This window comes from Rhinolophus sinicus, linkage group LG04 (assembly GCF_036562045.2).
Source record: "Rhinolophus sinicus isolate RSC01 linkage group LG04, ASM3656204v1, whole genome shotgun sequence".
NCBI lineage: Eukaryota > Metazoa > Chordata > Mammalia > Chiroptera > Rhinolophidae > Rhinolophus > Rhinolophus sinicus.
In genome coordinates, this window is record NC_133754.1 from 100,684,953 (window position 1) to 100,711,524 (window position 26,572).

The following is a 26,572-nucleotide window of genomic DNA, read 5'->3' on the forward strand; positions in this document are numbered from 1 at the left end:
TAAAAATCATAATAAATGCTCTTTCAATTTAAGCCTGCTTCCAAAATGTCTGGTCATTTGCTTCACAAGTTCTCATCAAGGACTATGAGAAGTTCCTTTCCCTCAGAATGTCCAGGGAGAACAGGGCATTCCTGGCCGCACGTGGGACTTCTCTGGCACACGGCTCACCTTGAGAGTTTGGCTCTGGCAGTGTCTCTCTGGCCACCAAATGCATCACTGTTGTTTTGCCAAAAGGAAGTTTTAACGCTGTGTGAAAAGTAGAAGACAATTTGTTACATGTACTTCAACCTATCAAAATCACTAGCCAGAACTAAAACCATTCAAAATTGATTGCTTTTTGTGTGACTTCCTCAACAGGCTGAACTTCTGACCAGATAGGACATCTCTTAAACAATGAAATTAGGTGACTAATTAATTAATATTCTGATATTTTGAAATTAATGTTATCAGAAACAATTTTTATAATTAAGATATTCCTGTTATGTTCATTATCTTGACATATACACCATGCTATTTAAGGAAAGGGACAAGATAAGATTCATGATTGGTTAAAACTGGAAATACCTTTAGAGGAGAAAAGGAATTTAAAAAATGTTTCACAGAATACTTTTTCTACATATAGGCAAAAGTTTAGATTAAGAGACATTTGTCTTTAAATCTAATTATATGTCAGTCACCTAATAAAATTACTACACCAAACAGGCCACTATCATGTAGAAATAGAAGAAATCACAAACTAATTTTAAACACTTAATCTCAAACTTTATTCTCCAACTAGAAAACAATTTCCTTTAAACATTACTTTAAAAGAATCACTGCCTTAGCGTTATTAATAATTACTGTTTTCTAGTCAAGCCTGTAAAAGGTTTTCTCATTCATAAATGACAAGTATTTATAACTATGAACTATTTCAGACACAGACAGAATAATATAATACACATCCAGATACCCAGGAACCACTTAAGCAAACACAACCATCAAGTTTCGGGGTGAATTCCTCTGTTATTCTGTGTATAAAATTAGAGCAGCCGGCACGTCTAACGTCTAGGGTTACTTCCATCGTGCTGAGTTCTCACATCCCAAGCTACTTGCACTTCACTAATTACAAACTGAGGGCAGGCTCCCTACCTCGCCTCAGCAAGGACGACGTTCCTGCCGTCAGCTTTGCAACCCTGCTCTGCTGGATGACGGCTACCATGTGGATTGAAGACGGGTCCTGACTGTCTTCAATGGTATTAATATCTCATGGAACCCAGGTGAGCTTCTCCTTCTGTAATCTGTTATGTGGTCTGTCTCTTAACTTCTGAAGTTCAAATGAAGCACGATGGCCCATAAGTACACACGGTGATGGAAAAAAGAGGAGGGCCTTTTGGGGATAATGTCCTAGGCCTGATTTAACATCAGGGTGCCAGTGAGACTTACACTATTAAAATGTCACTGCGTACATGGGAAAGCCTGACTGAGTGTGACATGCACACGTGCTGAGCTGTGCATCACCGCCACAGCATCCTGATGACTCTATGAGCCAGACCTGGCATAAAATGCATCTCTGCTGTTCGTCAACAGTGAAACGGGCCATGAGCGCCTTACTGACCCCCTCCCGCAGCTGCAGCTCCCCACCTAAGCTGGAGACAGTAATTCCATCACCTGCCCCTTAGCAGTTCTATCGATTAAATGAAACAACCCAGGGAAAAGTCTTAGTTCAGGGCTTGGCACACAGAAGGCATTGGGTAAATTCTACCACCACCACCGTCGTTTTGAGACAGCAAGGAAAGTAGTCTCACAAAACAGGTCAGTGAACTGAGATGTCCACTTAGGGAAATGTTGGCCAGGCCTGGGAAGCTGCTGAGTGGCTGGCCATTTGAAGCCAAAACTTGGATTGACGAGGACTGTGATTTTCCTTCTCCACTGGATTTTAACTAGAAGCACCAGACACTGATACTAACACATCAAAGGAGCTGAAGGAAGAAGAACAAGAATCTGAGTGCTTTCTCGTCCTCCGCTGGGGTCCCCTGCTCTCTGCTGTGACACTGCACAACATCCAGAACGCGGGCTTCCAACCTTCACGTGAACGTCACCCAGGAGTTCACACAGTAGTAGGTTGTCCAATGAACGTCCAGTACAGCCAGAGAGCTACCAGTCAATTCTTAGATGAAGAGTAGGTCCGTGTAACTACACAAGGAGCTGTAAAAAGACCTGCACAGCAGCTCGATTTGAAATGGCAGCTATCTCTTCGTGGATATCAGCACTTATTAGAGCGGGCATTACACTGACACTGAAACTTGGTTATGCATGAAATTCTATCCTGAAGTGTCCTTCCCACTTGATACTGTCATAATCGTCATTGGCACTCATCTACTCCAGCCCTGATGACACAGCCTTCTACCCGTGGGTTTTATGTTTCTACTCTGTCATCCTGCAGCACCTTGAAGGAAGAGGTTCCTGTGCAACCCTGGATCGCCAGTTGTTTAGCACACAGGGTTGGCACATAAGGAATAAATATATGCTGAATGAATGAAAGTATTCCACATTTAAGGAAAAGCAAATGTTTCATTGTTATCTTTAGGGAAAAAACTCAGACACGATTTAAACAAAGATTATTGAAGTACATCACTTCATTTGTCTGCACGTTTCTAATTATCAGAATATTTTTGAAATACATGTACTACGTAAAAACAAAGCTTGCTGATGGTAGAAAATGTACCCACAAGGCGGCGCTGTTGAGCTACATTTCTCCAGTCGCGTAGAAAGGGCAGCAACTGCTAACAAAGTGTCTACTGTGTGCCAAGCACTGTTCTAAATGCATTGAATGCATAAACTCATTTAACCCTCCCAACTCAGGAGAACGGCACTACTGCTGTTCCGTGTTACTCTGAGGAAACGAGGGCAAAAGCACTCAAGTAGCTTGTCCAAGGTTGCACAGCCAGTGAGTGGTAGAGCTTGGAGGCAATTTGGACAGTCTGGGTCTAAAATCTGCTCTTTCCATCACCCCGCGGCACTGTCTCTCTAAAGGTACTCATTTACCTGTACTCTTGCACGAATGGCAACTGTATCAGTTAAGTCAAACTGAAAACATTTCCTCAGCATATTTGAAAAGCAATTATCAGAAACCTTTCCTAGTTTGTGTCTGGCTTTAACTTTTAAATATTGCATCTAAGTTATATGATCCAGAAGTAAATAGAATAATATCTATGGAACAATATCTATGGGCTCCCACCTGTAATGGGATAGAGTTTATTTCACAAGGTGGTAAACACCACAGATCTAAACTTAAATTTAACTGAATGCAAAATGTGAAGTAGACACCAAAAAGTAGGCAGAATTCATACTGAATTTGAAGGTGTAATTTTTTAGTAAAATCAAACACTAGCATTTAAACAAACAAATGGATACTGCAACCATGAGACAGACACGAAATCCCATTACGAAGGTGACCATTACCTCCTAATGTGACATTGCCATGTAGAAATCGTCCTTGATAAATAAGTCGTAGAATATTTGGACTGCTGACCTGCTCTTCTTCCCAGTCTGAAAAGAACCAGTGAACTTGTTAGGAGTGTTTCAACACAGAATTACGGCATTAGTGCATTCTCTAAAAATTCTGATCCAAGTCAGAGAGAAACACCAAAGATGACACTGGGAGCTTGCTGATACGACCACTGCAGCCTCGTTCCTGCTAGTTCTTCTCATTACAGAGTAAGAGCTGCAGAAAGACTACTTTTGCTTCTTGAGAACACGAAAATGTGCCAAAAGAGAGTTCTGAAGTTTAAGAATTAAAACAAACGAGTCAGGAAAAATCTAACCGTGGGTAAAGAGGAATGTCATTTGAAAATTAATTCCAATTACAGGTAATTAACAAAATATTATAATGTTCCAACATTTGTACCTGTTTAAATATATATTTGAGACTAGAAGCAATAGGTGTAACAAAGATTTTTAAATAAATTAATACATTGATATAGCAAATAAAAAATTATACCTCAATAAAACTAAGGAACAAAAATTTTAAAAAGAGAATAATAAGAAGTAAATGTTAACTTTTGGACAGTGGTGATTTATTACTTTATTGTCTTTTTGAAGTCGTTTGTAATCATTACAGAAAGACACAATTTTAATTCACTTTACCCAAAACACTCAGAAGAAACTTGAAAAATCATATATATCAGAAGGCACTATTACTAAACAAATATGGACACTGGGAAAGTGCACAGAGAAAGTCAAAAGACAAACTGGTGGGTAGGATGGGTAACGGAATAGTTCATTTCACCCCATAACTTATAGGAAAGTATGAAAACCACGCTGTTAAAATAATGATGTAAGGACACGGATCATGTGACAGGGTTAGAAATTTTCCCCAGTTTGTAGATATAATAATTCCAGCTCTGATTTTGGTAGAGATTTGAGAATTTCATCATCATCTTTTCAACAATTCTAGTGTGATGTGTTTGTTTCCTACAGGTGCTTTTCTATCAGGAGATGGTAGCTGTCCACACAGAGTTAAAATACCACAGAGAGGAAATGATGGAAGAGAAAGGGGGAAAGGAGAGCAATTTTCTTCTGCATTTTTTTGGAGTGTTTAAAATGATGAATATGAATCTGATAAACCAAGTGACTCAACAAAAATGGGTAGAATCTCAGTCTCTTCCCCCCCGCACCCCTTCTCCTCCCCAAACCCCCTTTCTCCTGTCCCTCTACCCTCCCCCTGGCAAGCCTTTGTTGCCTTCTGACTCTAGTGCTCCCAGATCCCTCTGCTTCTAGAACAAAGATCACATAAGCCTCTAACTCTTTAGCATGCATTACTTTGAATCCGTGGCACCCAAATGACTGCTTAATAAAATATTTCTGGTCCAGATGGAAGTGTTGTACAAGTATCAAGACAAATGACAGCAATTGTCTAATGCACAGGAAAAAAATATTCTAAAAATATTTAAAGTATTTTTTGAGATGCAGAAACTTGAAGCCACATATTTCTTTATGTTACACAAAGTGTCATGATTTCCACGTCCTCCACTAGTTGAACACGCTTCCCTCTCCGAGGACCTGACATGTAGAGAGGCCTGTAGAAGGACAATGCTTCAAGGAGGAATTGCAGCTAATCGTAACACGTATGTAGTGGATTATTTTTTGGATCTCTGACCCGGTAACAGCTATGTGCCTGACTATTCCACCTATTAACAATATTCCACTAAACTGATTAAGCTTATATCAAGGAAAACCAATTCCTTCCAAAAATATATTGTACAAAGTATTTTCTTCTACTGATTTAATATTTACTACACTTTTACCAACAAATATTTACATTTGCTGACCTTTGGTGCATGATATGATACAATGTAGAACTAGAGCTTTAATGTAAATATTTTATATAAAATATTAAAATTAATTTAAAACATTTTTATTCCCTGCATTGTCTAAAATTGCTGAGTACAACTGGCAAACTGGGGAAAGCCTGGGTTCAACATTTTTGTGTGTGAAAATAAGTACCGTAGGATAAAATCAATTCCATACACTGCAGATGGCTCATTCATTTGGGAAACGACAGTGAAGATCGGCACTTGAATCTGACCTTTTTTTTTACCATAAGTCAGGAGAGTCTAAGGAATTAAAACTAATTTTAATATTCGGTAAAATGATTATAAAGGTAAAGTATTTCTTTTATCTCGACATAATGTTGCCCAAATAAAATACGCTTTTGAGAGATTATTCATTTTTTGTCTTGTGTAATCTTTTCTATAATACCCATAGATGTCCAAAGCTAGCCTTACCCTTTCTTCCCTCCAAAACCATAAAAACAATCTGTTACATCATACTTAGTAAAACACCACTATTAGGCAGGTAATTTAAGAACACTTTTCACACTGACAGCTATCTATCCTGCCTGGCTAAGAAGAAATTCTAGAGCTAGCCCCCAGATTAGTCCACTTGGCTTTTTTGAAATTCCTTCTCACCTCTAACCTTTAGCTTCAGGCCATCCCTGATTCAGGACTAGCATTCACTGTCCCTTGGTTATGAATGGGAAGAAAGATCTAGTTATTTGAAAGTACTGGCCTAAATCAGTGTTTCTTAAACTCAGATCTACGAATTCACAAAGACATATTCTTAGGGTCTGCAAGTCCTCTTCAAGAACTTCCAAATTGTGTTTTCATTTTAACGAGAATTTAGAGGAGATTATCTAGATAATTCTAATAATCACTTTACAACCCAGTACATGTAGCCGTGGGATTTTAGTGCCCATGTATACGCTGAAGTTTAAGGCTGTACTGGCGCCAATCCAGACTTCTTTAATCGTCAAGAGGCTCACCAGGAAAGGACAGAGGTTGACTTAACGTCCACAATCCATTCTTGCTGAGTGAAGGCTGTGCGGCAATTTGGAACACTGTGTGAAAGCAGGTTTTGTGGGGAATGTGCAGATAACGGGGCCCTCACGCAGCAAGCAGGGGCACAAGCGTGCCAGCTCAACAGCACTGAGTCGTGGGCAAACCGCGAGCCAGCTTTAGCAAGGGACACCATCTGGCTGGCACGCTGATGCTGTTGTTTGAACACTACTGGTTTCAGATTTACGTTTGGATTTTCTTTGTTGACCTATTTGAGTTTTAGGGTTATACGTGAGTTATAAGGATAAGAATTTTAACTGGGTTTTATTTTTCTATCTTTAAAAATAAATATTATGATAAAAAACATTTAAGTCAGCACTAGGGAATCTACAAGAATTTTCTTCCTCTAAAAGTGTTCCATGTATTATTTAAGGTTGAGAGACACCGATCTAATTTATTCATTTCACAGTATACACTGCGTTCTTTGCTGAAACAAGTCTTGTCCTTTACAAGTCCAAATGCTTTGGCGAACACAATGAAATGAAATCAGCTGAAAGTCCTATCACTATGGTACATGCCACAAAAGGGACAAGATAACGTGGGGCAAATTCAAAGGAAGAACATAAGCTAAAGACTCACTTTAGGATGGCAAGACAGTCTTATTACATAGAAAAGAACTGGAGAAAAGAAGGAATAACACACACACACACCACAATTTTGGTGTCATGGATACTGGCTTAAAAATACAAAGCATTAATGGGTTTTATACCTTCTTGACCTTGTAGTAGGTTTAGAGAACACAGAAGTAACACGAATTAGAAATTAACTTTGTGTCAAACTCTATTTAAAATAAGCTATGTATAGAATAGACCAAAGAGAATGTATTATAATTTGTTAAAGACAGTTTTTCTTTCCTTTTAATTTGTATTTTATAAATAGGTTTACTAATGTGAATGTGTGTGTATGTGTGTGTTAGCTATGTTGTGTTTTTCTTTAAAAAAGTTTTTTTCATTTACATTAAGCAGCTCTAAATCAAGAACAGGGACTCTGCACTGTGGCCCCTTTACCATCTTGCAGTGACGTAGCTGAAGAGCAGAATCTAGGGAAGGAGGCAGTAATTCCTGTTAACTTGGAGACTTGTACCCTCAATTAATTGTTTGCTCTTTTATATATCTTATCTATTTATAGCTTTTTCAAAATGTTTGTGAAACAAGGTAGGGCATAATGAATTAACATTATTTGTTCGCAAGAGAAAAACACCACTCACCCATTGGCCAGTTGTCATACACGTGCTTTGCAATGTCAGAAGCAGAATCATTGGGAGAAAACAGGAACTCCTTTGTTTTCCCACTTACCAAGATGAGGCGCAAATTTATCTGAAAGAAGACAATGATTCTTTTAATATAAATCTTGAAATTTTTAAAGTAATAAACAACTCAGTTTTCCATTTCACATTCTAAATTATTACTAATACCATTTTCTCATTTTTATTTACTTAAATTCTATAAAGATTTTTTTAAAGAATGGGGAATTTGATATATGATTTTATTTATAATATTTAATATATGGATATATTTGCCTCAATAAATGAACAAAGGCAAACCAAAATTCATTATTCTTTTAAATTTAATTATCCCAACAATGTCCAGAATTGGACTTCTACAGGTTATCACATTACTGTAGAATACATATTTTACATTGAAAAACTAATAAAAGTGGTGACCTTGCAAATTAAGAAACAGAAAAAAAAATTTAGCTCATAATCTACTTCTTAGAAAAAATAGAGAGAAAATAAATTATATACAACTTTTTTATTCTATAAAAATTACTCAAACCTAAACAAACTAACCAGAAATTACAATTTTAAAGAATTTTTTTATGGTTAACAGAGGAGTCAATCAATAGTAATTACTTTAATCCCAAATGCATGATCACGTATTTTCTTGGGAGAGGTAAGAGGAGTTATGTGTGACAAAGAACATAGATTCATTCACTGTCAGAGAAAAACCTAAGGTGAGTAATAGAATTAAAAATTTTGAGATCCACTGGAATTATATTTCCAAGTCAATATATATATTTGCTTATATGTCATTCTTAACACATTTTCCAAAATGTTCACTGTTTAATTTTTATCTTTATCCATAATTAACTTGATATTATCTTTTTAACACCATGACATCCATTCACTTCCCTGTAAGTTATAGAAATACAAACATGGTTTTCTATACTTCTGGGCCGCTGTTAAAAGAGCAAATAAGACCTTCCTAAAAGTTGGGTCCAGTTCAGAGCTGAGCCCTGGGACTAGTCTAGCTTCTTTATATATAAAGAACAGAGAATGTCATTGTGCCAGTTTGAATTGTGCCAGGTCCCAGGTCACCCAAGCTCTCATCTTCAGTTACCAATATTTTTTTTTCCTCATTAAAAAAAAAAAAAAAAATACCAGGGCGACCGGTTAGCTCAGTTGGTCAGAGCGCGGTGTTCTTAACAACAAGGTTGCCGGTTGGATCCCCACATGGGCCACTGTGAGCTGCGCCCTCCACAACTACATTGAAACAACTACTTGACTTAGAGCTGAGGGGTCCTGGAAAAACACACTTAAAAAAAACAAACCAGAAAATCTTTTAAGACAGCAAAATCTACAACCAATAAACTGGTGCCAGCTGCAGCACCATCAACATACCAACACACCAGGTCACGGACTGACCACCATCATGGCCAAAGCCACTCCCAGTACCTCACCACTTTGAAAATGTGCTGAAAGTTATAAAATATCTCTTTTAGAAAAACGCTACACACAAGCAATTCTGCATTCAATGGGATGTGACGGGATTCCACATTAGATGGAGTAGAAATGGATTTCATATTAGAATCTGTACATTCTATCTTAAGAAAAAGTTTTTCAAAAGTTAAAAAATAGAAATCCATATTCCAGATGAAAAGCTGTTTCAATATGTCCAATAAGAATGCCTTGTTGCTTTCCTAACTAGAATAAAATCAGACCAGAGCTTAATACAGGAAGTGAAATGATGAAATCACACTGCTGTAAAGAAGTGATACGATCCAGAAACCCTGTAAGTTCTATTTGAACCAAATTCAAGGAGTGGTTTGTCAGAATGACTAAACAGTAAGAAAACACCACCTTATTTATTCCGTATAACAAACAAGTAATGAACGATTCTTAAAGTAAGGAACCCAGAATCTTTACATGCGAAGCTTCGTTCTCACAGACACATCACCATTCATGGCTGTCCCATTACCTGTGAATATTGATACACATATATTATGCTCTAAACTTACATGGAATCTTCTAATGGCTTCAAGTTACTGTATAAGGGCCCCTTAGTCATTAATGCCCAAGAAAGCATGACCCTCGTAATGGTTCGGCCATATATGTTTGTTTAACGAGAAACAAATGTAACTTGATTCAACCTTTTTAAGAGTTATGTAAATAATACGAACCTACTATTTCTTGGAATTGTCTTTTTAAGTTTAAAATAACTTTCTATTAGGATTTTATTCAAATTACAATATTTAAAAATAACAAAAAAAAGACACTCTAATCCTTAGAAACTGTAATGGTGACATCAAAGCATATTTTAGATTTTCCCTAACATTCATCAACATGGAAATGAAAACAATAAATGATCATATGTATTTACAATGGAAACAGGCACAGCCGTTAAATGACATGACATACAGATCTACATGATTTGGCATGGTGTCCACAATATATTAAGCAAAACAACATATGCATTCCACCCCATAAATACGTAACACTAACTGGGTTCACTCTGTAAAGTTCTCAGTATTTCCTATTTTAAAACTGGTAACATATCACTACCACCAATAAACTGATATTTCACTTTTGTATTTCAAAATAAATGGTCTAACCAATTTATGGTCCTCTAGATGCTCAGAATGTTGGACATTTGGGGGCTCTGGATATGTTTGACACAGGTTAAAAAATATTTTAAAAAAATGTTTACAGGTGGGCTGACCTTTTCAGTTTGACACAGACCCTCCCAATCAATCCCTATTTACTCACAGTGGCTTGCTTGGTACACTTATATACCTTCCTGGCCCCAGAAAACATCTGAGTTTGTAACTCATGGCAGAGTTTGAAAGTGGCTTTGGGCTACAAAATGAGAGCAGAAAGCAGGGTAAGATTTTAAAATCTAACCACCCCTCTGGGTGGAGAAGGGGGGAAATATGACAAATAACATAAATCTAAGAATTTATCAAATCTTATAGTTAACACTACCCCAAACTGATAATAATAAAGATTTTTCAGGAAGCTTATGTCCCAAATTTAAAATAACAGTAATAAACCCACAAAATTAAAGTAACATATTGTGGGAAACACTTTCAGTGCCTGGCTCATAGGTGTTCAACCAGTATTTGCTGACTAACATTTCAGCTTCTTTAGTTAAAGATGCAAGCGGAAAGGTCAGCACTGAGATTCAAGCCTGGGCTTCAGCATTCTTGGCATTTTCTCAAGTGGCCAGCATCACATAGAACAGGGCTGGATAACAGCAAATGTGGGGTAGTGATGAGGGGATGAGGACAGTTCTAACGTGCAAACACCTCGACGTGTGGTTGCTCAGGCTCTGCGTCTTCCTCTCCGCAACGTGCCACTGAGTAGGGCACTTGGAAAAGTAAAATGAAGTGAGCTACCATATTAACATGTCTACTGTGCCTGGTTTTTAAATGAAGGTCAGATGGGTTATTAACATGGAGGGCTAGCAGTGAGTCTGGACTTGTTGCTGCACTTACACCTATGTGACCACCTCGCTCCTAGACTAGAAGGATGAATCTGCCTCAGTAAGCAGTTAAGTGTGCTCTAAAACAAAAAACTTTCATGCTGAAAACTTTTCTCAAAGAAAGGGCTTATTGAGCCACATGCTAGCCAGAAAGGCCCGGTCCTGGGGTGTGCAGTCTAAGCCAGCAGCCGCAGGGCTGGATGGACAGACAAACATGTACCTGGGATGGATGGGGCTCTTTTATGCCAACAGTGTGGGGAAGAAAGATGTAGTTGTTCTGAAAGAACTGACACTGGCTATGGATAAAGGGAATGGGAGAAGGTGAGGCGGGGCTAGTTCTGGGATTGACACTGGCTATGGATGAAGTGGGTGGGAGGTGAGGCAGGGCCAGTTCTGGGATAGGTGCAGAGTCCTTAAGGGAAAAGGGTTTGCTCCTTTGGATTGGCTGTGGGCAGCAGTCAGGAAGGTTGATGAGTAAGCAACCTTGGTGGTTGGCTATTCTCTCTAGATAACTGTAAACGGCCCGTGGAGGTTAATTCAAAGTTCCAACATCCATCCAGGAATGTAAACTGACTTTGTTGGTTTCCGCAGGCAGTTGCTAATTCACTAAACTCTCTTGCCTCTTCCTTCCACCCTCCAGCCTGGTGTAATTTAGAATATCTCAGAATTTCTTTCTTGTATTTTAGGACTATAATACCAAATGGAGGAAAACACTGGATTCACCTAATTTCCTTCAGAAGAAATCTTGAAAGCAATCACCCAGATAAACATCTGGATGCACAGGTTGGTCAGTAGTTAATTAATTGATCCCATGTTATAGTAAAAATCTTCTCAGGTTTATTCTGATAAATAATGTCAATTTCAGCTCTTCTCAGTAAATGTATGGCCATTCCTACAAATGTGAGCTAGTTTCCTTTAAAAGATGATGTACCAATTATTTAGGTATTTATTAATGAAAGACCTTCTAACTTATCTGAAGCCAAGCTAAGTCATAAAATACCTTAAAAGAACCTCTGCTTGTGTAGTGGGATTCTTGATACATCAACAATGAGTTAAAAACAAGACTCCTATTAACAGCTTAAAATATGATACACTACATGTACATACTTGGCTAAAAATAAAACTATTAATCGGGACTCTGGATGACTTGATCTGAGATGGAGTGCCTATTGCACAATAAAATTCCCAAGGGATGGAATTTAGATCACCCAAATGAATCACGTATTTTATACTTACTTTTGAGGCAAAGCAAATCAAAACAAAACCATTCCTGAGGGAGAACTACCATGATTGTTTCCTGCAGGAAAACAGGAACTCTTCCACGCATGTTATTTCAACTTTAAAAACAGTCCTCAAACAGTCATTTCTATTTGTCAGATTACATCAATTTGGAGACCTCATCCAGACCTTCATTCAACAACAGTTTGTCTTCACTTGGGTCAGAATAGAAAAAATTAGAAGGCAAGAGGGAGAAAGAAAGATGGAATTCACTGGTGTGGTCTTTGGCCATAGAACAGACACAGAAATATGGCTGTTTTCTACCAAGGGGACAACATGTCGCTCACAAGAGGAGACCTCAACTTCTGCTCTGAGTCTCTGAAGAAGAAAATGAGTACTGGGGTCTCGACTTCACCTTCCAGAGGAGCATGTTTGCTTCAGTGGTGCTCAGCATTCCTGCCCTTTTTGTTAAAGGGCAGGCCAAGTGGCCAGTGGGAAAGAGGTGAGATTTTCTTCACTAATCACTTTTCAAAAGCTCTTAATTTATCTCAAGGGGGTTATACTACATGCCGTATGATTCCACTTATATCATATTCTTAAAATGACAAAATTATGAGATGGAGAACAGATTAGTGGAGGGCCAGGTTTTAGAGGAGGGTGGGTGATGTGTACAAGAGGGGATCCAGGGGACCCTTGTGCTGGAAGTGTTGGTTGTGTATCTTACCCTGGTAAGTGGTCCCCTGAATCTGCACACATGATAAAACTGCAGAGAACAGAATACACACAAACACAGGCAAGTGCATATAAACTAGAGGGACCCGAATAAAGTCTGTGGGTTTCCTCAGCGTCAATTTCCTGTTGTGTTATTGTCCTGCAGTCATGTAAGATGTCACCATTAGGGAAAACTAGGTGAACGGTATATGGGATTTCTCTGTACTATTTCTTATAATACCATGTGAAGCTATAATTATCTCAAAATAAACAGATTTTTTTTAAAAAGGAGCAACACTCAACCTACTAAAAATGTCATGGCATTGTATGTCTGTCTTTACTTAGTTGCCTTATTTGCATTTGAAGATGAATAGTGCTTTTTAAAAATAATATTGTATTAAAATAGCTACTTAATCTAGAAAAAAAGATATAACCTATCAGTGACTTACTTTGAGACAATGTGTGAATTTGAAAATAGATAAGCCTATTTTCTTCTTTTCTAGAGTTATGGATTTATAACTGGGATACTTTGAATTTTTGTTAAATGTTAAAGAAAAATGGAATGAGGGAGCTGGAGTATGTGTTCTTTTTCCCACATAAGACTTATTTAAAACAAATCATTCAAACAACTGCAGTGCTCAAGTATGGTGATCATGTTTCGTAAACTTTCTTTTAGTCGTTCATTTATTCAGACATTGTCCAAAGCAGACACTGTGCTCAGTGTCTGGATTACAGAAGATTTAATAAGAAATCCCTTGAGGATTTCATAACCTTGAAGCTATGAGAGACACATGGTCATAATTACGGTGCAGAGGGGTAGCTAGGATATAAAATGTTTAAGTGCTCAATAAACATTTGCTGAATGAATCTTAAAAATAACAGAAAGGGGGGGAGCCTGTGGGTCTGAGATCCAGGCAGTCTGCGTGGCAGTGAAGCCAGCAGCCCCCTGTGGGCGGCTTACCCTCCTTCAGGTGGTATTCCTGCCCATGTTAGAGCTGTGGGAATGAGTTTAGAGACTAGCAAGTGGCTAAGCTGAGACTGGAACCCAGCTATGCTAATCACACAACACCTGGCGTCAGCACTCTGCTAGCGGGAACCGGGGGCTCCAGAAAACTCCTTCCCTTGGTCTCACCATCACTGTCCACCAGCGCCGTGACCGCGCTCGGCCTCACTGCGCTCCCCGCCCAGGGACCCGCTTTCGGTTCTGCACGGCTTTCGCACAGGCCTTCCTCCTGCAGCACACTTGCTCCCCCACCCTCCCCACCCCAATGCACACACTGTCTAGCTTATAATATGCTTGAGAGGGACGGCAGAAATAAACCTTCCCGAGCCTAATCATCCTGGATAAAATAACAAAACTAATTTTTTTTTAATCGTAGGAAAAGAATTTCAAAATAGAGTTCGAGAAGCCAAGAAAGCATTCCTATTCCCCACTGCAAGAGGAGCAGTCTTATCTGTGAAGTGTTATATAAGGCGGCCATGAAAACATGTTTTAACCTCTAAGAAAATACACCTGAATTCTTGTCTATGAATTTACTTGTGGTATGGCGTCGTAAACTAGGGTACGTTGAGATTTGCTAAATGGATAAAAACTATAGACTCTTTTTCTACATTCTTTTTAGCACTTCATATGACGTTGATTCTAATACACAGAGGGTGCCAAAAACGAAAGATGATTACAAGTCAGGTTTGACGTCTGCAGTTACAAGAGGCGCTCAAAGTGGTTACCAGCAGCGTCCAGACATTTCTGATTACGGCGACCTACTGCTTGAGCAACGTTGACCAAAGTGTCCACTTGTGTACATTTTTTTGGCACCCCCAGTGTGTGAAACATTAAATCTTTGTAGGTAAACACTCAGTGTGATTCCTTATTTTTAATTGTAGAAATACGTGAAAGATAGGTAAACAGGAGGTCAGAGAAGTCTCTGGCTTAAGTTCCCAAGTAAAACTTTTACAACATCTTATTTTACTTGAAATGTGAATTTCCAGAACATTTAACTCATTTTAAAATATAGGTGAAGAACTATATTCTAAAACAACATTTAATGCTTTTTAAGTTATATGAACTGTCAACTAATTTATTCATTATATTATTTTTTGAGCACTGAACATGAAGCTGCTGGTCTATAAAAATGAATGAACAGTAATAGTCAATTAGCCTGCTTGCTTTCTATATAGATTGATTTATCTTTCTCATCAATAAAGAAAGAAAATACTGGGGTTTTCCAAGTACAATTCGGAATGAAGTAATGTAGCTCTAAACTTATACAACAGCATTTAGTGCCTGGCACATAGTAAGTACCTAATTAGTTATTATTACAAATTATCTATCATCATTATCATAACCATCATCAGTTTAGTAAATCACATAATACTAATTATGTAATGCTCTTTCTTTAAATACCTTATAATGTATATTGACTTTAAAATAGGTTTGGAAAACTTTGATACAATTAAAATTCCATGAGAAGACTGAACATTACTTTCTTGAAAATACTTGCAAATTATTTTTAAAATTATATATATATATATTTTCAAGTTCCAAATCCTGTAAACTTAAAAACACTGAATTACACTGTATCACACTGAAACCTGACTATAGGATATCCCTTTAAAATTTGCACATAGGATACAAACTAGCTTTAACCAGATTCAATATGCAACAGTATAGTAGCAGTCTAATTTCCTATACATGCTAGTAACGAAATAGCAAATTTGAATGAAACCAAAGCGCTCTCCAGGGGACTGTGACTTGTATCTAGGGAAACCTTTGTTGTGAGGAGCATTTTTAGGTCTTATGACTCACTTAATTAAGAACAACAGTTCAGTACAATTGCTTCTGCCAACCAAGCATGACGACATTAAATTATAGATAGGAGAAAGGGAACTAACTGGCAAGGGGAAAGCAAAAGACAGGACGACACTGGGGAAGAGAGAGAGCAGCCTTTTCTATATGCATAATACATTTTCATGTATTTTAAGATGATGACACTTCTCTCTCCCATTAGTGGAAATATGATAATGTGAGCTTTTGGCTAAGAGCCTGAAACTTTGTGGAAGGAAACTAATATTTATTGCATATCAACCATGTACCAGAAGTTTCCCTTACACATATCATCTCGTTTGAGTAGTTCTAGCACATATCATTATTTTGGCACCTACCTTAGAGTACTTGCTCTTCTCTCTAATCACCTAACCACTCCAATAAGTCCTACCCAGGTAGGACACAGGGTAAATCTTTTAGATGTCTATACTTGTAGTTGTCTTAGCTTTGCCGTTATTTGAGGCTCTGCCCCATTCCCTTTGAGCTCGGTGTTTGCCCTTTTGCTGTGGGTGTCAATTCTCAGATTCTCTCCTTCCTGCTTTTATGCTATTATCAAATTCTGAGTACTACTTTAAATTTCATGTCTTTACAATGGTCCTCAGTCACTCAACTTTAAGATTGGAAGTAGTCTCCGAATTCATCCAGTTCATGTGCAGTCAGGCAACAGAGAAAAGGCCCTGAGGGGATAGCTAGTTAGCGGCAAAGCAGACAGGAACCCAGGCTTGCTCTCTCCTCCGTCAGCACACCTCAGTGTCTCCCCAAAACACTCTCTCAAGCTCTCCCTAGATCTTTCTAAATATTGAGTTCATGTCTTATTCAAATAGCCACTTCAGAAGGGCTTGCTTTTCTCTTAGGATTCATGCAACTTTTGAGAAAAACACTCCTTCATCTGCTATATACTAACTAAAAAGTAATCCTGCCTTTCTTTGAGTGATGGAACTTATAGGGAATATAAGTAAATGTTAAGAGAAAAATAGTTCTTTACTGTGAAATAAGCTTGAAAATGCCAGGTTAAAAAATTCAGAGGAGACTCCTGCCAAGAGCCAGGGGCGGGACAGTGGGGGGGGGTCACTGTTGAAGGAGCAGTTTCCGGCTGCCAGATAGAGTCCCGGACGAGGATGGTGGTGACGGCGGTGAGACATTAGGAATGTCATTACTGCCACTGAACTGTACACTTAACCATAGTTAAGATGGTAAATTATGTGTATTTTACTACAATCTAAAAACCAAAACAATTTTTACAAAAAAATTTCAAAGTTTCTTTACTGCAAAAGTTCTCAGAATCTTCTATATTCCAAAAACAATTTGTGAGTCTCCAAAGGGACCAGGGCCTGTACCAGAGTGTTCAGGATTGGTCCACTTTCAGCTGATACTTCCAAAGATTGAACACACAAATGTTTGCTAAACAAGGTGCTGGGCCAGATGCTTAGACGATACAAAGATGAACAAAACAGTCACTAACTCTGCAGCACTCTGGGTTTGCTCTAAAGCACTGGGTCCTCAGGAGGCAGTGGGGCTAACCCAGGCAGGTCACTGAAATTCGCATTTGTTTACTGATTTTCAAATTTGCTGGGCATAGTGCCTTAATAGGCAAATAATGGAAAATCAGCCACCAGTCCTATGGCACAATATTTTATCATAAAAATTGTTGAAACAGCTGTAATTAAAATAATCTAGTTACACCTATTGCTGGAGGATGTCAAAGTGACTCTCCTCTTTACAGCATAACTGTGAATTAAACATCTGTGTTACTGTCGGTATGAAAGGACGGGCTATACCCCCAGATGGTCTTTAATATTAGACTAACATTCATACAAGATGGACACCTTCAAAATACACAACTGATAAGACTTATCTTTCCCATATACTTTTTTAAAAACATGCGAAAATGGTTGAGACTTGATGCTATGGCTAGAAAGTAATATTAACGTGTGCATTGCCCTCTGCGAAGGAGTCCCGTGGTTCTCTGCGGGGCGGTCCTGGCGGACTGTTAAAGTCCCTCCAGCTCCAATATCACATGGTCAGCATTCAGCAAAAAGGGCATGTGATTTAGAAATATAATGATTTTACTGTGTATAATAAAAACACACGTAGATACATAAACACTGAGTAATGACCAATCTGTCCCTATTAATCACACTTCATATTGAATAACAGAGGTGGGAAGACGTAACCCAGCTGCTTCATCTCCTCATCGCTATGCAGCGCCTTCAGTGCCCCCCACGCCGGTGCCTTTTGAAGCCACACTACTGCACTGTGCTCCTAAAGGGCACTTACGACCACTTAAAATAAAAAAATCAGCTTCTTCTCATTTCTCATCTTCCTTAGTCTCCCTGCAACATCTGACACAGTTTAATTCTTTCCTTCTTGAAAATCTTTCCTTGTTAGGTTTCTGTAATTCCCCAACGTGTTTTCTGGAACACTGACTGGCCTCCATGAAGCATTCTGGGGGAGACGAGGGTTCAGCGATCAGATAAGTCTGCAAAACATTACTTCATATATTCCACTCTTGGAGACTTGCCATGTATGTTAACATATTAAAAACCCAGAGAATTCTTGCAGTGAACAAGCTCATTTAATTTTACTTGGCTGCAGCATTTAACCACAGAACCAATTTCTTTGCCATATTCCCTGTTGCCGCACCACAGGTCTAGTGTTTGGTAAAAGATCTGGGGAATCTATTCCTGCTTCTTTGATCCTCTCTTTTGGTTGTTTTTTCCCCATACTCCAAATGCGGGCTTTCAAAGGTTTGCTCATCAGTCCTTTCTTTCCCCAGTGCTCTATCCTTGGGAGGCCCTATCCACGCCCCGGGCTCCAGCTCCACCTAGTGGGACAGTCCCCACCTCGTCCTCCGTGGAGCAGCTCTGTCATTTCTCCGGCTGCCAGCTGACCACTTCTAACTGGACAGCCGGCTCGCGCCTCACGCCGGCATGTTTACATTTGCACTGATTTCTCCCTAAATAACAGGTAACCCTCCTGACTTACTGTTTCTGCTCAGTTCTCCTGGTTTCCATTCACTGCGGCCGGAAAGCTCAGAGTCATCATTTACTCTGCGCTTTTCCTCGTCTCCCCTTCCTCAGTTACTGAACTCCTTCAGACTGTCTCTCACCCCCAGTCCATCCTGCGCACCGCCAGACACCCCCACGTCCGGAACTGTCACTGTGCTATGTACAGAGAGCTAACAGTCTTTCTCGGGTCCCAGAGGCCAAGACAGGCCCTGCCAGCTCCCTGCTGATGACGGCCCACTGGGGCACCGAGGTAAGAACCTCTGAAGACAGGCAGTTCACACCGACTTCTCAGTCCACTCCCACCACGAGCACCACCCTCCCCAAATCTCTGCTCCGCCCCAGGATGTACTCATTGTAAATCCTACCCCAGAGTCACACGAACCACTTCCTCGTTCCTCTCACTGAGGTGCTCAGGCCTCCTTCGAAGCCTACAGGCCACTCCGGCCCACAAAGCTCACTCCCCCTCACTCTCCATCCAACGGGGGCCTGTGTGGGCGCCCGGCGCGTCCACATTTATTTGTCTGGGGCAATTCTGATTCACATTTGTTGCCTCCCTTTTCCTCTCAGAAGCATCTCAGACAATAAATTATAAAGCCATCCTAGATATATATATATGTATATATGTATATATATCATATCATTTACTGAAGCAAGAGATAGTTTATGTCTTAACTCTTGATGGTAGAAAAGCAATCTTAAAACTCCTTAATAGTTTTTTTCTTTCTGAAGTTGCTTATATCAATAAACAATCTCTTACATGTGTGGTTACAGAACAATTTTGGAGATAAGGTGCCTTTGGCTGTGTTTCTGTTTCCCAATTAAATCCTGCTTTTAGATTAAAAGAGGAAAAAATGCATTTTAAATTAATTCATGTAGTTAACCTCATATAGTTAACTGTGCCTGAAAAAATAGTAGGTATTTACTATATGGAAGATGAATAAATAATGTACCAGAATTTTCCAGACTACAGCCAACATTCCTAAAATATTACAATAGTGTACACATACCAGGATGCTTTAAGTACAACCAAGAAGCGAATCTACCAACAATTACCAAGAAAACAATGTCCTGTAACAGTTTTTACTGGTATACACAGCTGGGTGATGACAGACACTATTTTCCACACACAACTATCATGGGATACAAGCCCTGAAACAGACCACAGTGATAATGAAAAAGGTGCCCTGAAGAGGGAAAGAAGAAAAAGCCATTAAAAAAATTATCCTCATCTTTACAATATGTTTGTCAGTCAGCTCATGACTGCAAGTGAGAGCCAGCTGTCCTGTGTAAGAAGAAGACACTGTCTGGCTCCAAAGAAGGCGGCCGTCTGAGCGCCTGTGTCTGAGCCCCATTCCGCGGGCACAGCCCACGCGCATCAACCTGTGCCTGGTGATCCTGTCCCTGAGGGGTGATCCTGTCCCTGAGGGGTGATCCTGTCCCTGAGGGGTGATCCTGTCCCTGAGGGGTGTCCCGGATAGCGTGACCTCACGCGCTCTTCATGTGCAGGTTCTCACTCAGAAATCAATGTCTCTGGAACATCATGAACTCTTACTTGAATCCAATTGTTTTATTAATTATTGTTTATTCAATTTTAAAACCCTAATAAATAATTTATTAGCTTGCTTAGGATAGCACGACAGCTTACTCAGCAGCAGAGCTCTGCACACGCAGGGAAGACAGGCAAATGTGATAAATGCATCAACGTCCGTACACAATATGAAACACAATTACCAGTAAAACGCAGTGTAAAATTCTGCATCCACACAGGACACGCCACCTAAGCTAAGAGCGCTAATTAGCATCACCACCGAGTCCTAGTGACTGGAGGTGACTGCATCACACTATTCATTAAAAAACCCTGAATGTTCATAAAAAGTTGTTACAGGATATAAGTCCAGCAGCATGAAGACATTTAGTACAATACAGAAAGCACAACAAAAGGCAGCAGACGGCTTCAAAGACGGCAAATAGAGAAACACAGTCAAGTACAAATTGAAATTAAAAGGAAAAATTGTACAAAAGGAGAAAAACAGATGAACTCCTGGGGGAAAAGAAAACGAAAAACAGCAAAAGAAGGAATATTTATAAACAGGAAACACTATTATGAGCAGATCAGACAATTATCTAAAGACATGGACGTGAAAAGGCCAGAATACATTGCCAGAGAAACAATTCAAGAACTAAAGGACCCTGGCACCAAATTAAAACAATAGCACATTGTCCTTTTTGTAAATTTCAGCTTAGGTTTTGAGTTAAAGAAAAATCATCTCAAGTTGTAAAGAAACCAGAAGATAGTTACAAATCCAAATAAACTGGCGCAGGCAGGTTCAGCCTAACGACTCTCTGGCTTGGACTACACGGGAGCGGTGTTCTGTGATTTACTCAGTGAACAGCCTCTGCTCGTGTCTATTAAACACAACTGCAGGAACAGCTGAGGAATTTCAGAAATTGCTAACTTGTATCAACGATAACTCTGAAAAACTAATACCATAAAACAGATATAAAAGTCTGGTAAAGATATTTAATGAGTTTCTGGACCTCTCATTATAAGAACTAATGACAATGTTTCCATCACTTTCATTTATAATTTATTATTAGGTTTTCTTTTATTTTCAGACTATTATGTTTGAACATTAATGTTTGAACAATTACCAATCCCTAAGGTACTGTCCTTACTCTATCTTCAAAGTTTTAGAAAGTATGACTATGGCATAAACACTTTCTTAAGGAATATAATAAAATTATTTTCCCCCGTTTTTTTCAAAAGCAATTCAAGATGCTGAGTAAATCTGTAATGACACTGCACACACACCTACACGCAAGTATCCATGCCCACGTTGACCTTGTCTGGCCTCGTTTAGTTGTTTGTCAGGTGAAAACTAAGTACCCAGGTAAACGTTAATTTTAGGGACTACAATAATGATTCTAGAAGTCAGAAGAAGATATGAAGAACATGGGTTCTGCAACAAGAGAGGCTGCTAGTGCGCATGACTTTAAATGGTATTTTTATCACAACTATTTCTCCATAGCTGCTGGGTGACCAGGTTTTATTAATTTTTTCCTTCTGCAGTGTTTGCTGCATCTATCCCCCTCCCCCATCCATCTGTCAACACCCTAGTTTAGACCCCTACCGCTAGTTAAGTAATCTACTCCTAGGTCTTCCTGGGCATTCTGTAAGCTCTTCTCCCAGGCGCCTGGCTCTGATTAATCCTGTGTACTCTGATTCATCCAGGCTACAGGCATTCGCTGTGCACTTATCATGGGCCCACTGTGTGACTGCTTAAATAGTCAAGACCTACAAAAGCAACAGAAATCAGCAGGTAAACTTCTACATGTGCTTCTGAGGTCATGAAATCGGCTATGCATCTGATTGGCTGATTATATTTTCTTGCAGCAGTTGTGGGATAGAAATAATTGCATCCGGACTATTAAAAAAAGGGCAGAATTCTACGCAAAGTTACTGTTGTGATTATTACCTACTGGAGCCCAAACAGTCTTTCCTAAATGATAAAACTGCAAACATTTGTTTCACATTCAAGTATTCAGACTATTCACTCACAAATGGAGTCAGTGACTTTGATCACACACATAAGCGTTTATGTGCACAGGACCTACTCCCTTCCGGGAACAATTCTGTTATTAATGGCTTTAATTTAGCACGTACTGAATAATTTGGACTCTAACCAATTCTAATGTATAAGTTTTTATGTCCCAACGCTTCATTTGTAAATCCATTGTAACCTGGATTACATTTCTATAGAAAAAAGGCTATATATGGCAGTTAGCTTCCCAGGGAATCCCTAAATCTATTTAATCTAATAATACGACTGAAGTACAGCGAACACGCAGTGCAAAGCAGCAATGACTAATAATCACGAGCACACAGAGCTCCGACTATGTGCTAGATTCCTTTAGGTATTCTGCATTCACAGTCTCGTATAATCATCCCAGAAACGCGAGGGGAAGTTACTATCATTAAGGCCATATTCCCAGAGGAGGACGCTACAGCAGAGACTGAATAACAGGCCCAGGCTGGGTCCCACAGCTCAGAAGAACCCAAGCCAGGCTTCCATCCAACCCTGGCTCCAGGGCTGTGCTTTTTAGCCACTATATCCAATGGGCTGTAACCATTAAAAGTGTTAGTTAATTCAGCCTGCAGAGCATCCAAATTTTTATTAAGGACATCATGGCTTTACTTCAAATGACGCATCACCAAATTGTTGTTATTTAATGAATTGCTCACACGTGTATATATAGTTTACTTCAGAATCAGTCTTTCCGGTCACAGTCCTTGGGTAAGCCGAAGCATTTGGACTGCCCCATTTGCCTCCAGAATATATGCTTCCTATATTAAATAAATCTGAGTTGTTCTGGCTTTAAAAACAAACAAACAAACAAAAACAGAAAACACAAATCTCTTGGATAAGAAGTGAACTGTAAGGGCAAATATTGCCATAACTTCTACTAATCATTCCAGAAATATATTGAATTAACTTTTGATTCCAGTTTTTGGTGTTGTCTTATATGCTATACTTACTGGGTGCAGGGTTATAACTTAGTATTTTCATCTGTTCATTTTCTGTAAACTTCTCTCCACCACTACTCTTGGCAATAAATCTTGATAGCACCATCTCCTCAGCCCAAGAAACAAAGAGTCAAAGAAACTACTAACATAGGTTCAAACCAGAAAGATTCATCGGTGTGTGTATGCGACTAGTTTTGGACTAGTTTTTCTGTGAAGACTAGAAGACTAGAGCAGGAGTGAGGGGTTGGAGGCTGAAGAGAAAGTTAGTGATGATTAAACTGAGGGAAAGAAATAGAGGGAAAAGAAGACAAATCTCTCAAAAGACCAGGTGTGAAATGGGAACTATTTGTTGACCCCATAACTTGCAGACAACTGAGGGCCAGGATCCTGGATCTTTCGGTCACTGTGTGTGGGAAGAGTGGGAAATAAAACCTTGCCCTTGGCCAAGGGTAAGAGAACAGACGCCAGGCAACTCCCCTTCAGGCAGACAGCAGTGGACACACAGCTGTGATCACACTATTTGAACCCTCCAATTGGAGACAATACCTCCTTCTCCTTTGACTTGCAACTTGACTTGAGAGTAATCAGCTCTGTCTACAAATGATCTGTAATTTCTTCTGGTGTTCTTGAAACTGCACTTCTTACAAGTAAACAACTTGCCCAGTATTGCTCCAAGCCAACTACTGGTCCAAACCCAAGTTAAACTGAAACCCCAACTCAAAGCTTCCAAGGAGACGTAAAATCAATCCTGAGGATTATTTTTTAAAAGTGTGTGAGTGGTAGTAATGGCGGTTGGTGTTTTGTTTTCTAAAAGAAATAATTTTAAAGTTTTTATTTTCAGTGGCATCAAAAATAATTTAGTTCTTCTGTTCAACTCATAATAAAGACAAAAGGCAGCAAATAGAACAGAAGATAAAGATCCACTGCAAAAGAAGAGGCATGCTAGAGCTGGCCTAACAGAAACAATTGGATGGTACAAATTCAGCCACGTGTCAAAAGTTAAAGATGTGAGTTGCTTTGGAGCCTTCGGAAGTAGCGTTTGCATCAGAGGCAGTTTTGTGCACAGAGAATACTATTTAGAAGTTTACTTCAGTTTTGGCTTACTAAATTAACATTTGATTTATGAAAGTTACAAATTCAAAAAGTAGTCCTAGCTTTTAATTTTTATTCAATTTACAAATCTGTCAAAAATGTATCACTTATCAATAGCTTTTGATTAATTCCTTATATTTTTAAACTTCAATTACACATTGAATAGATTTCTTTCCTTTTCAGATATTTCAACTACCTGATGGAAAATCTTTCCAATCACTTCATGTTTATAAAACTAATAAACTAAACTTTAAAAAATGGTGAACCTCAAATTCTCGTAAATATTACAGAAAGTAAATAAATTTGTGTTTAACCTAAAAACTGCAAGCAACATTATTTCAATTACTTATTTTAAATCGGAAGTACACTGACCAATAAGTACACAAAAAAATCTCAGCACCCTTTAGTCAGTCATCAGAGAAATAAAAGATAAAAACCACAGTGAGACAGCCTTTCAAACCCACTAGGATTGCTGTACCAGGAGACACCAGGTGTGGGGGGCTGGCGTCCTCAGACGCTGCTGGTGGGAACGAAAGGGTGCAGCTGCCCCGGAAACAGTGCAGTGGGGCTTCACGATGCCAAACCCAGATTCACCCCGTGATCCCGCGACTCCGGTCTAGGGGTGGCTGATGCTCCGTACTCACAGCAGTTGCGTTCTACAGAGTCGTGTGAAGACTGAAGAAGAGAATACTGAACCACACTACCTTTTCTAGGGGAAATAGAGGGTTAGGTTGTGAGCCTGTGGTCGCACATTTTCATCAACCAATCAATACATAACCTTAAACAGACATTTGTACAACTCCATGAATATTCCAAAAAAATTCTCTACACTGTACACTTTAAAAGTTTAAATTTTATAGTATGTGAATTGCATCTCAATTTTCAAGAATTGGAATTCCATTGAGCCTGAATGTAATTGAATCTCTACTTTATAGGAAAACCAAGGAATAGGGGAAGAAATAAAATGACACTATGAAAAAGCAAAACTTAGCCAAATCCAACATGTAGTACATCCTACAGGACATGTGTCCAGTTCTTCCAACAAATCAATGGCACAGGAAGAGAGAAGGGGGATAAAGTGGGAACTATGAGAATAAAAGACATTTAAGTGACTAATCAGATGCAATGTGCAAACCCTTTTTAGATCTCAATGTGAACAAACCAACTATTAAATAAAATCAAGGAAATCTGAATATGGACTGGGGATTAAACGTTACTAAGGAGTTACTGTTTAATGAACTCATGATTATATATATATTCTTATCTGTCAGAGAGTCACACCTAAGGACTTAAAGGGGAAATGACAAGTATCTGGGATGTGTTTTAAAGTACTCCATTAAAAACAATAGGTGGGGGTTGGGGGGCGGCTGGATGGCTCAGTTGGAGCGCGAGCTCTGGACAACAGGGTTGCCGGTTCGATTCCCACATGGGCCAGTGAGCTGCGCCCTCCACAACTAGACTGAAGACAACGAGCTGCGACTGAGCTTCTGGAGGGGCCACCAGATGGCTCAGTTGGTTAGAGCATGAGCTCTCAACAACAAGGTTGCCAGTTCAATTCCCATATGGGATGGTGGGCTGTGCCCCCTGCAACTAAAGATTGAAAACAGCGACTGGACTTGGAGCTAAGCTGCGCCCTCCACAACTAGACTGAAGACAACGAGCTGCGACTGAGCTTCTGGAGGGGCCACCAGATGGCTCAGTTGGTTAGAGCATGAGCTCTCAACAACAAGGTTGCCAGTTCAATTCCCATATGGGATGGTGGGCTGTGCCCCCTGCAACTAAAGATTGAAAACAGCGACTGGACTTGGAGCTAAGCTGCGCCCTCCACAACTAGATTGAAGGACAAAGACTTGGGGCTGATGGGCTCTGGAAAAACACACTGTCCCCCAATATTCCCCAATAAATCTTAAAAAAAAAAAAATAACAATAGGTGGGGAGGATGGTGATAAATAGGTGAACAAGAGCGGTATATGTGGTTAATTGTTGAAGTTTGGTGAGGCAGGTACATAGGGGTACTTTAGACCATTCTACTTTTTATGAATGTTTGAAACTTTCTATAATGAAATGTGTTTTAAAAATTATAATTATAAGGCAGTCTTACTACTCTAAGAAGTCAAATT

General features: G+C 39.3%; 1 protein-coding gene and 1 long non-coding RNA gene across 4 annotated transcripts in view; one reads left to right on the top strand and one right to left on the bottom strand.

Annotated features, from left to right (window-relative positions):
• Positions 1 to 26,572, bottom strand: part of UBL3 (ubiquitin like 3) — a 73,508-nt gene that overhangs the window by 1,794 nt on the left and 45,142 nt on the right. For both annotated transcript variants that reach the window (XM_074330070.1, XM_019736576.2), the window contains exons 2-4: positions 7,582 to 7,690; positions 3,442 to 3,528; positions 169 to 246 (exon numbers count right to left, since the gene is read on the bottom strand). In XM_074330070.1, coding sequence (XP_074186171.1) covers positions 169 to 246; positions 3,442 to 3,528; positions 7,582 to 7,690 — 274 coding nt within the window. The remainder of the gene's footprint in view (positions 1 to 168; positions 247 to 3,441; positions 3,529 to 7,581; positions 7,691 to 26,572) is intronic.
• LOC109449873 (uncharacterized) lies at positions 11,756 to 14,535 on the top strand. Of its 2 annotated transcripts, XR_012495599.1 has the most exons (3): positions 11,756 to 11,857; positions 12,452 to 12,794; positions 14,383 to 14,535. It is a non-coding gene; the product is annotated as an uncharacterized LOC109449873 (long non-coding RNA). The 2 variants fall into 2 exon arrangements; XR_002137767.2 differs by lacking the exon at positions 11,756 to 11,857 and having other exon boundaries at positions 12,365 to 12,794.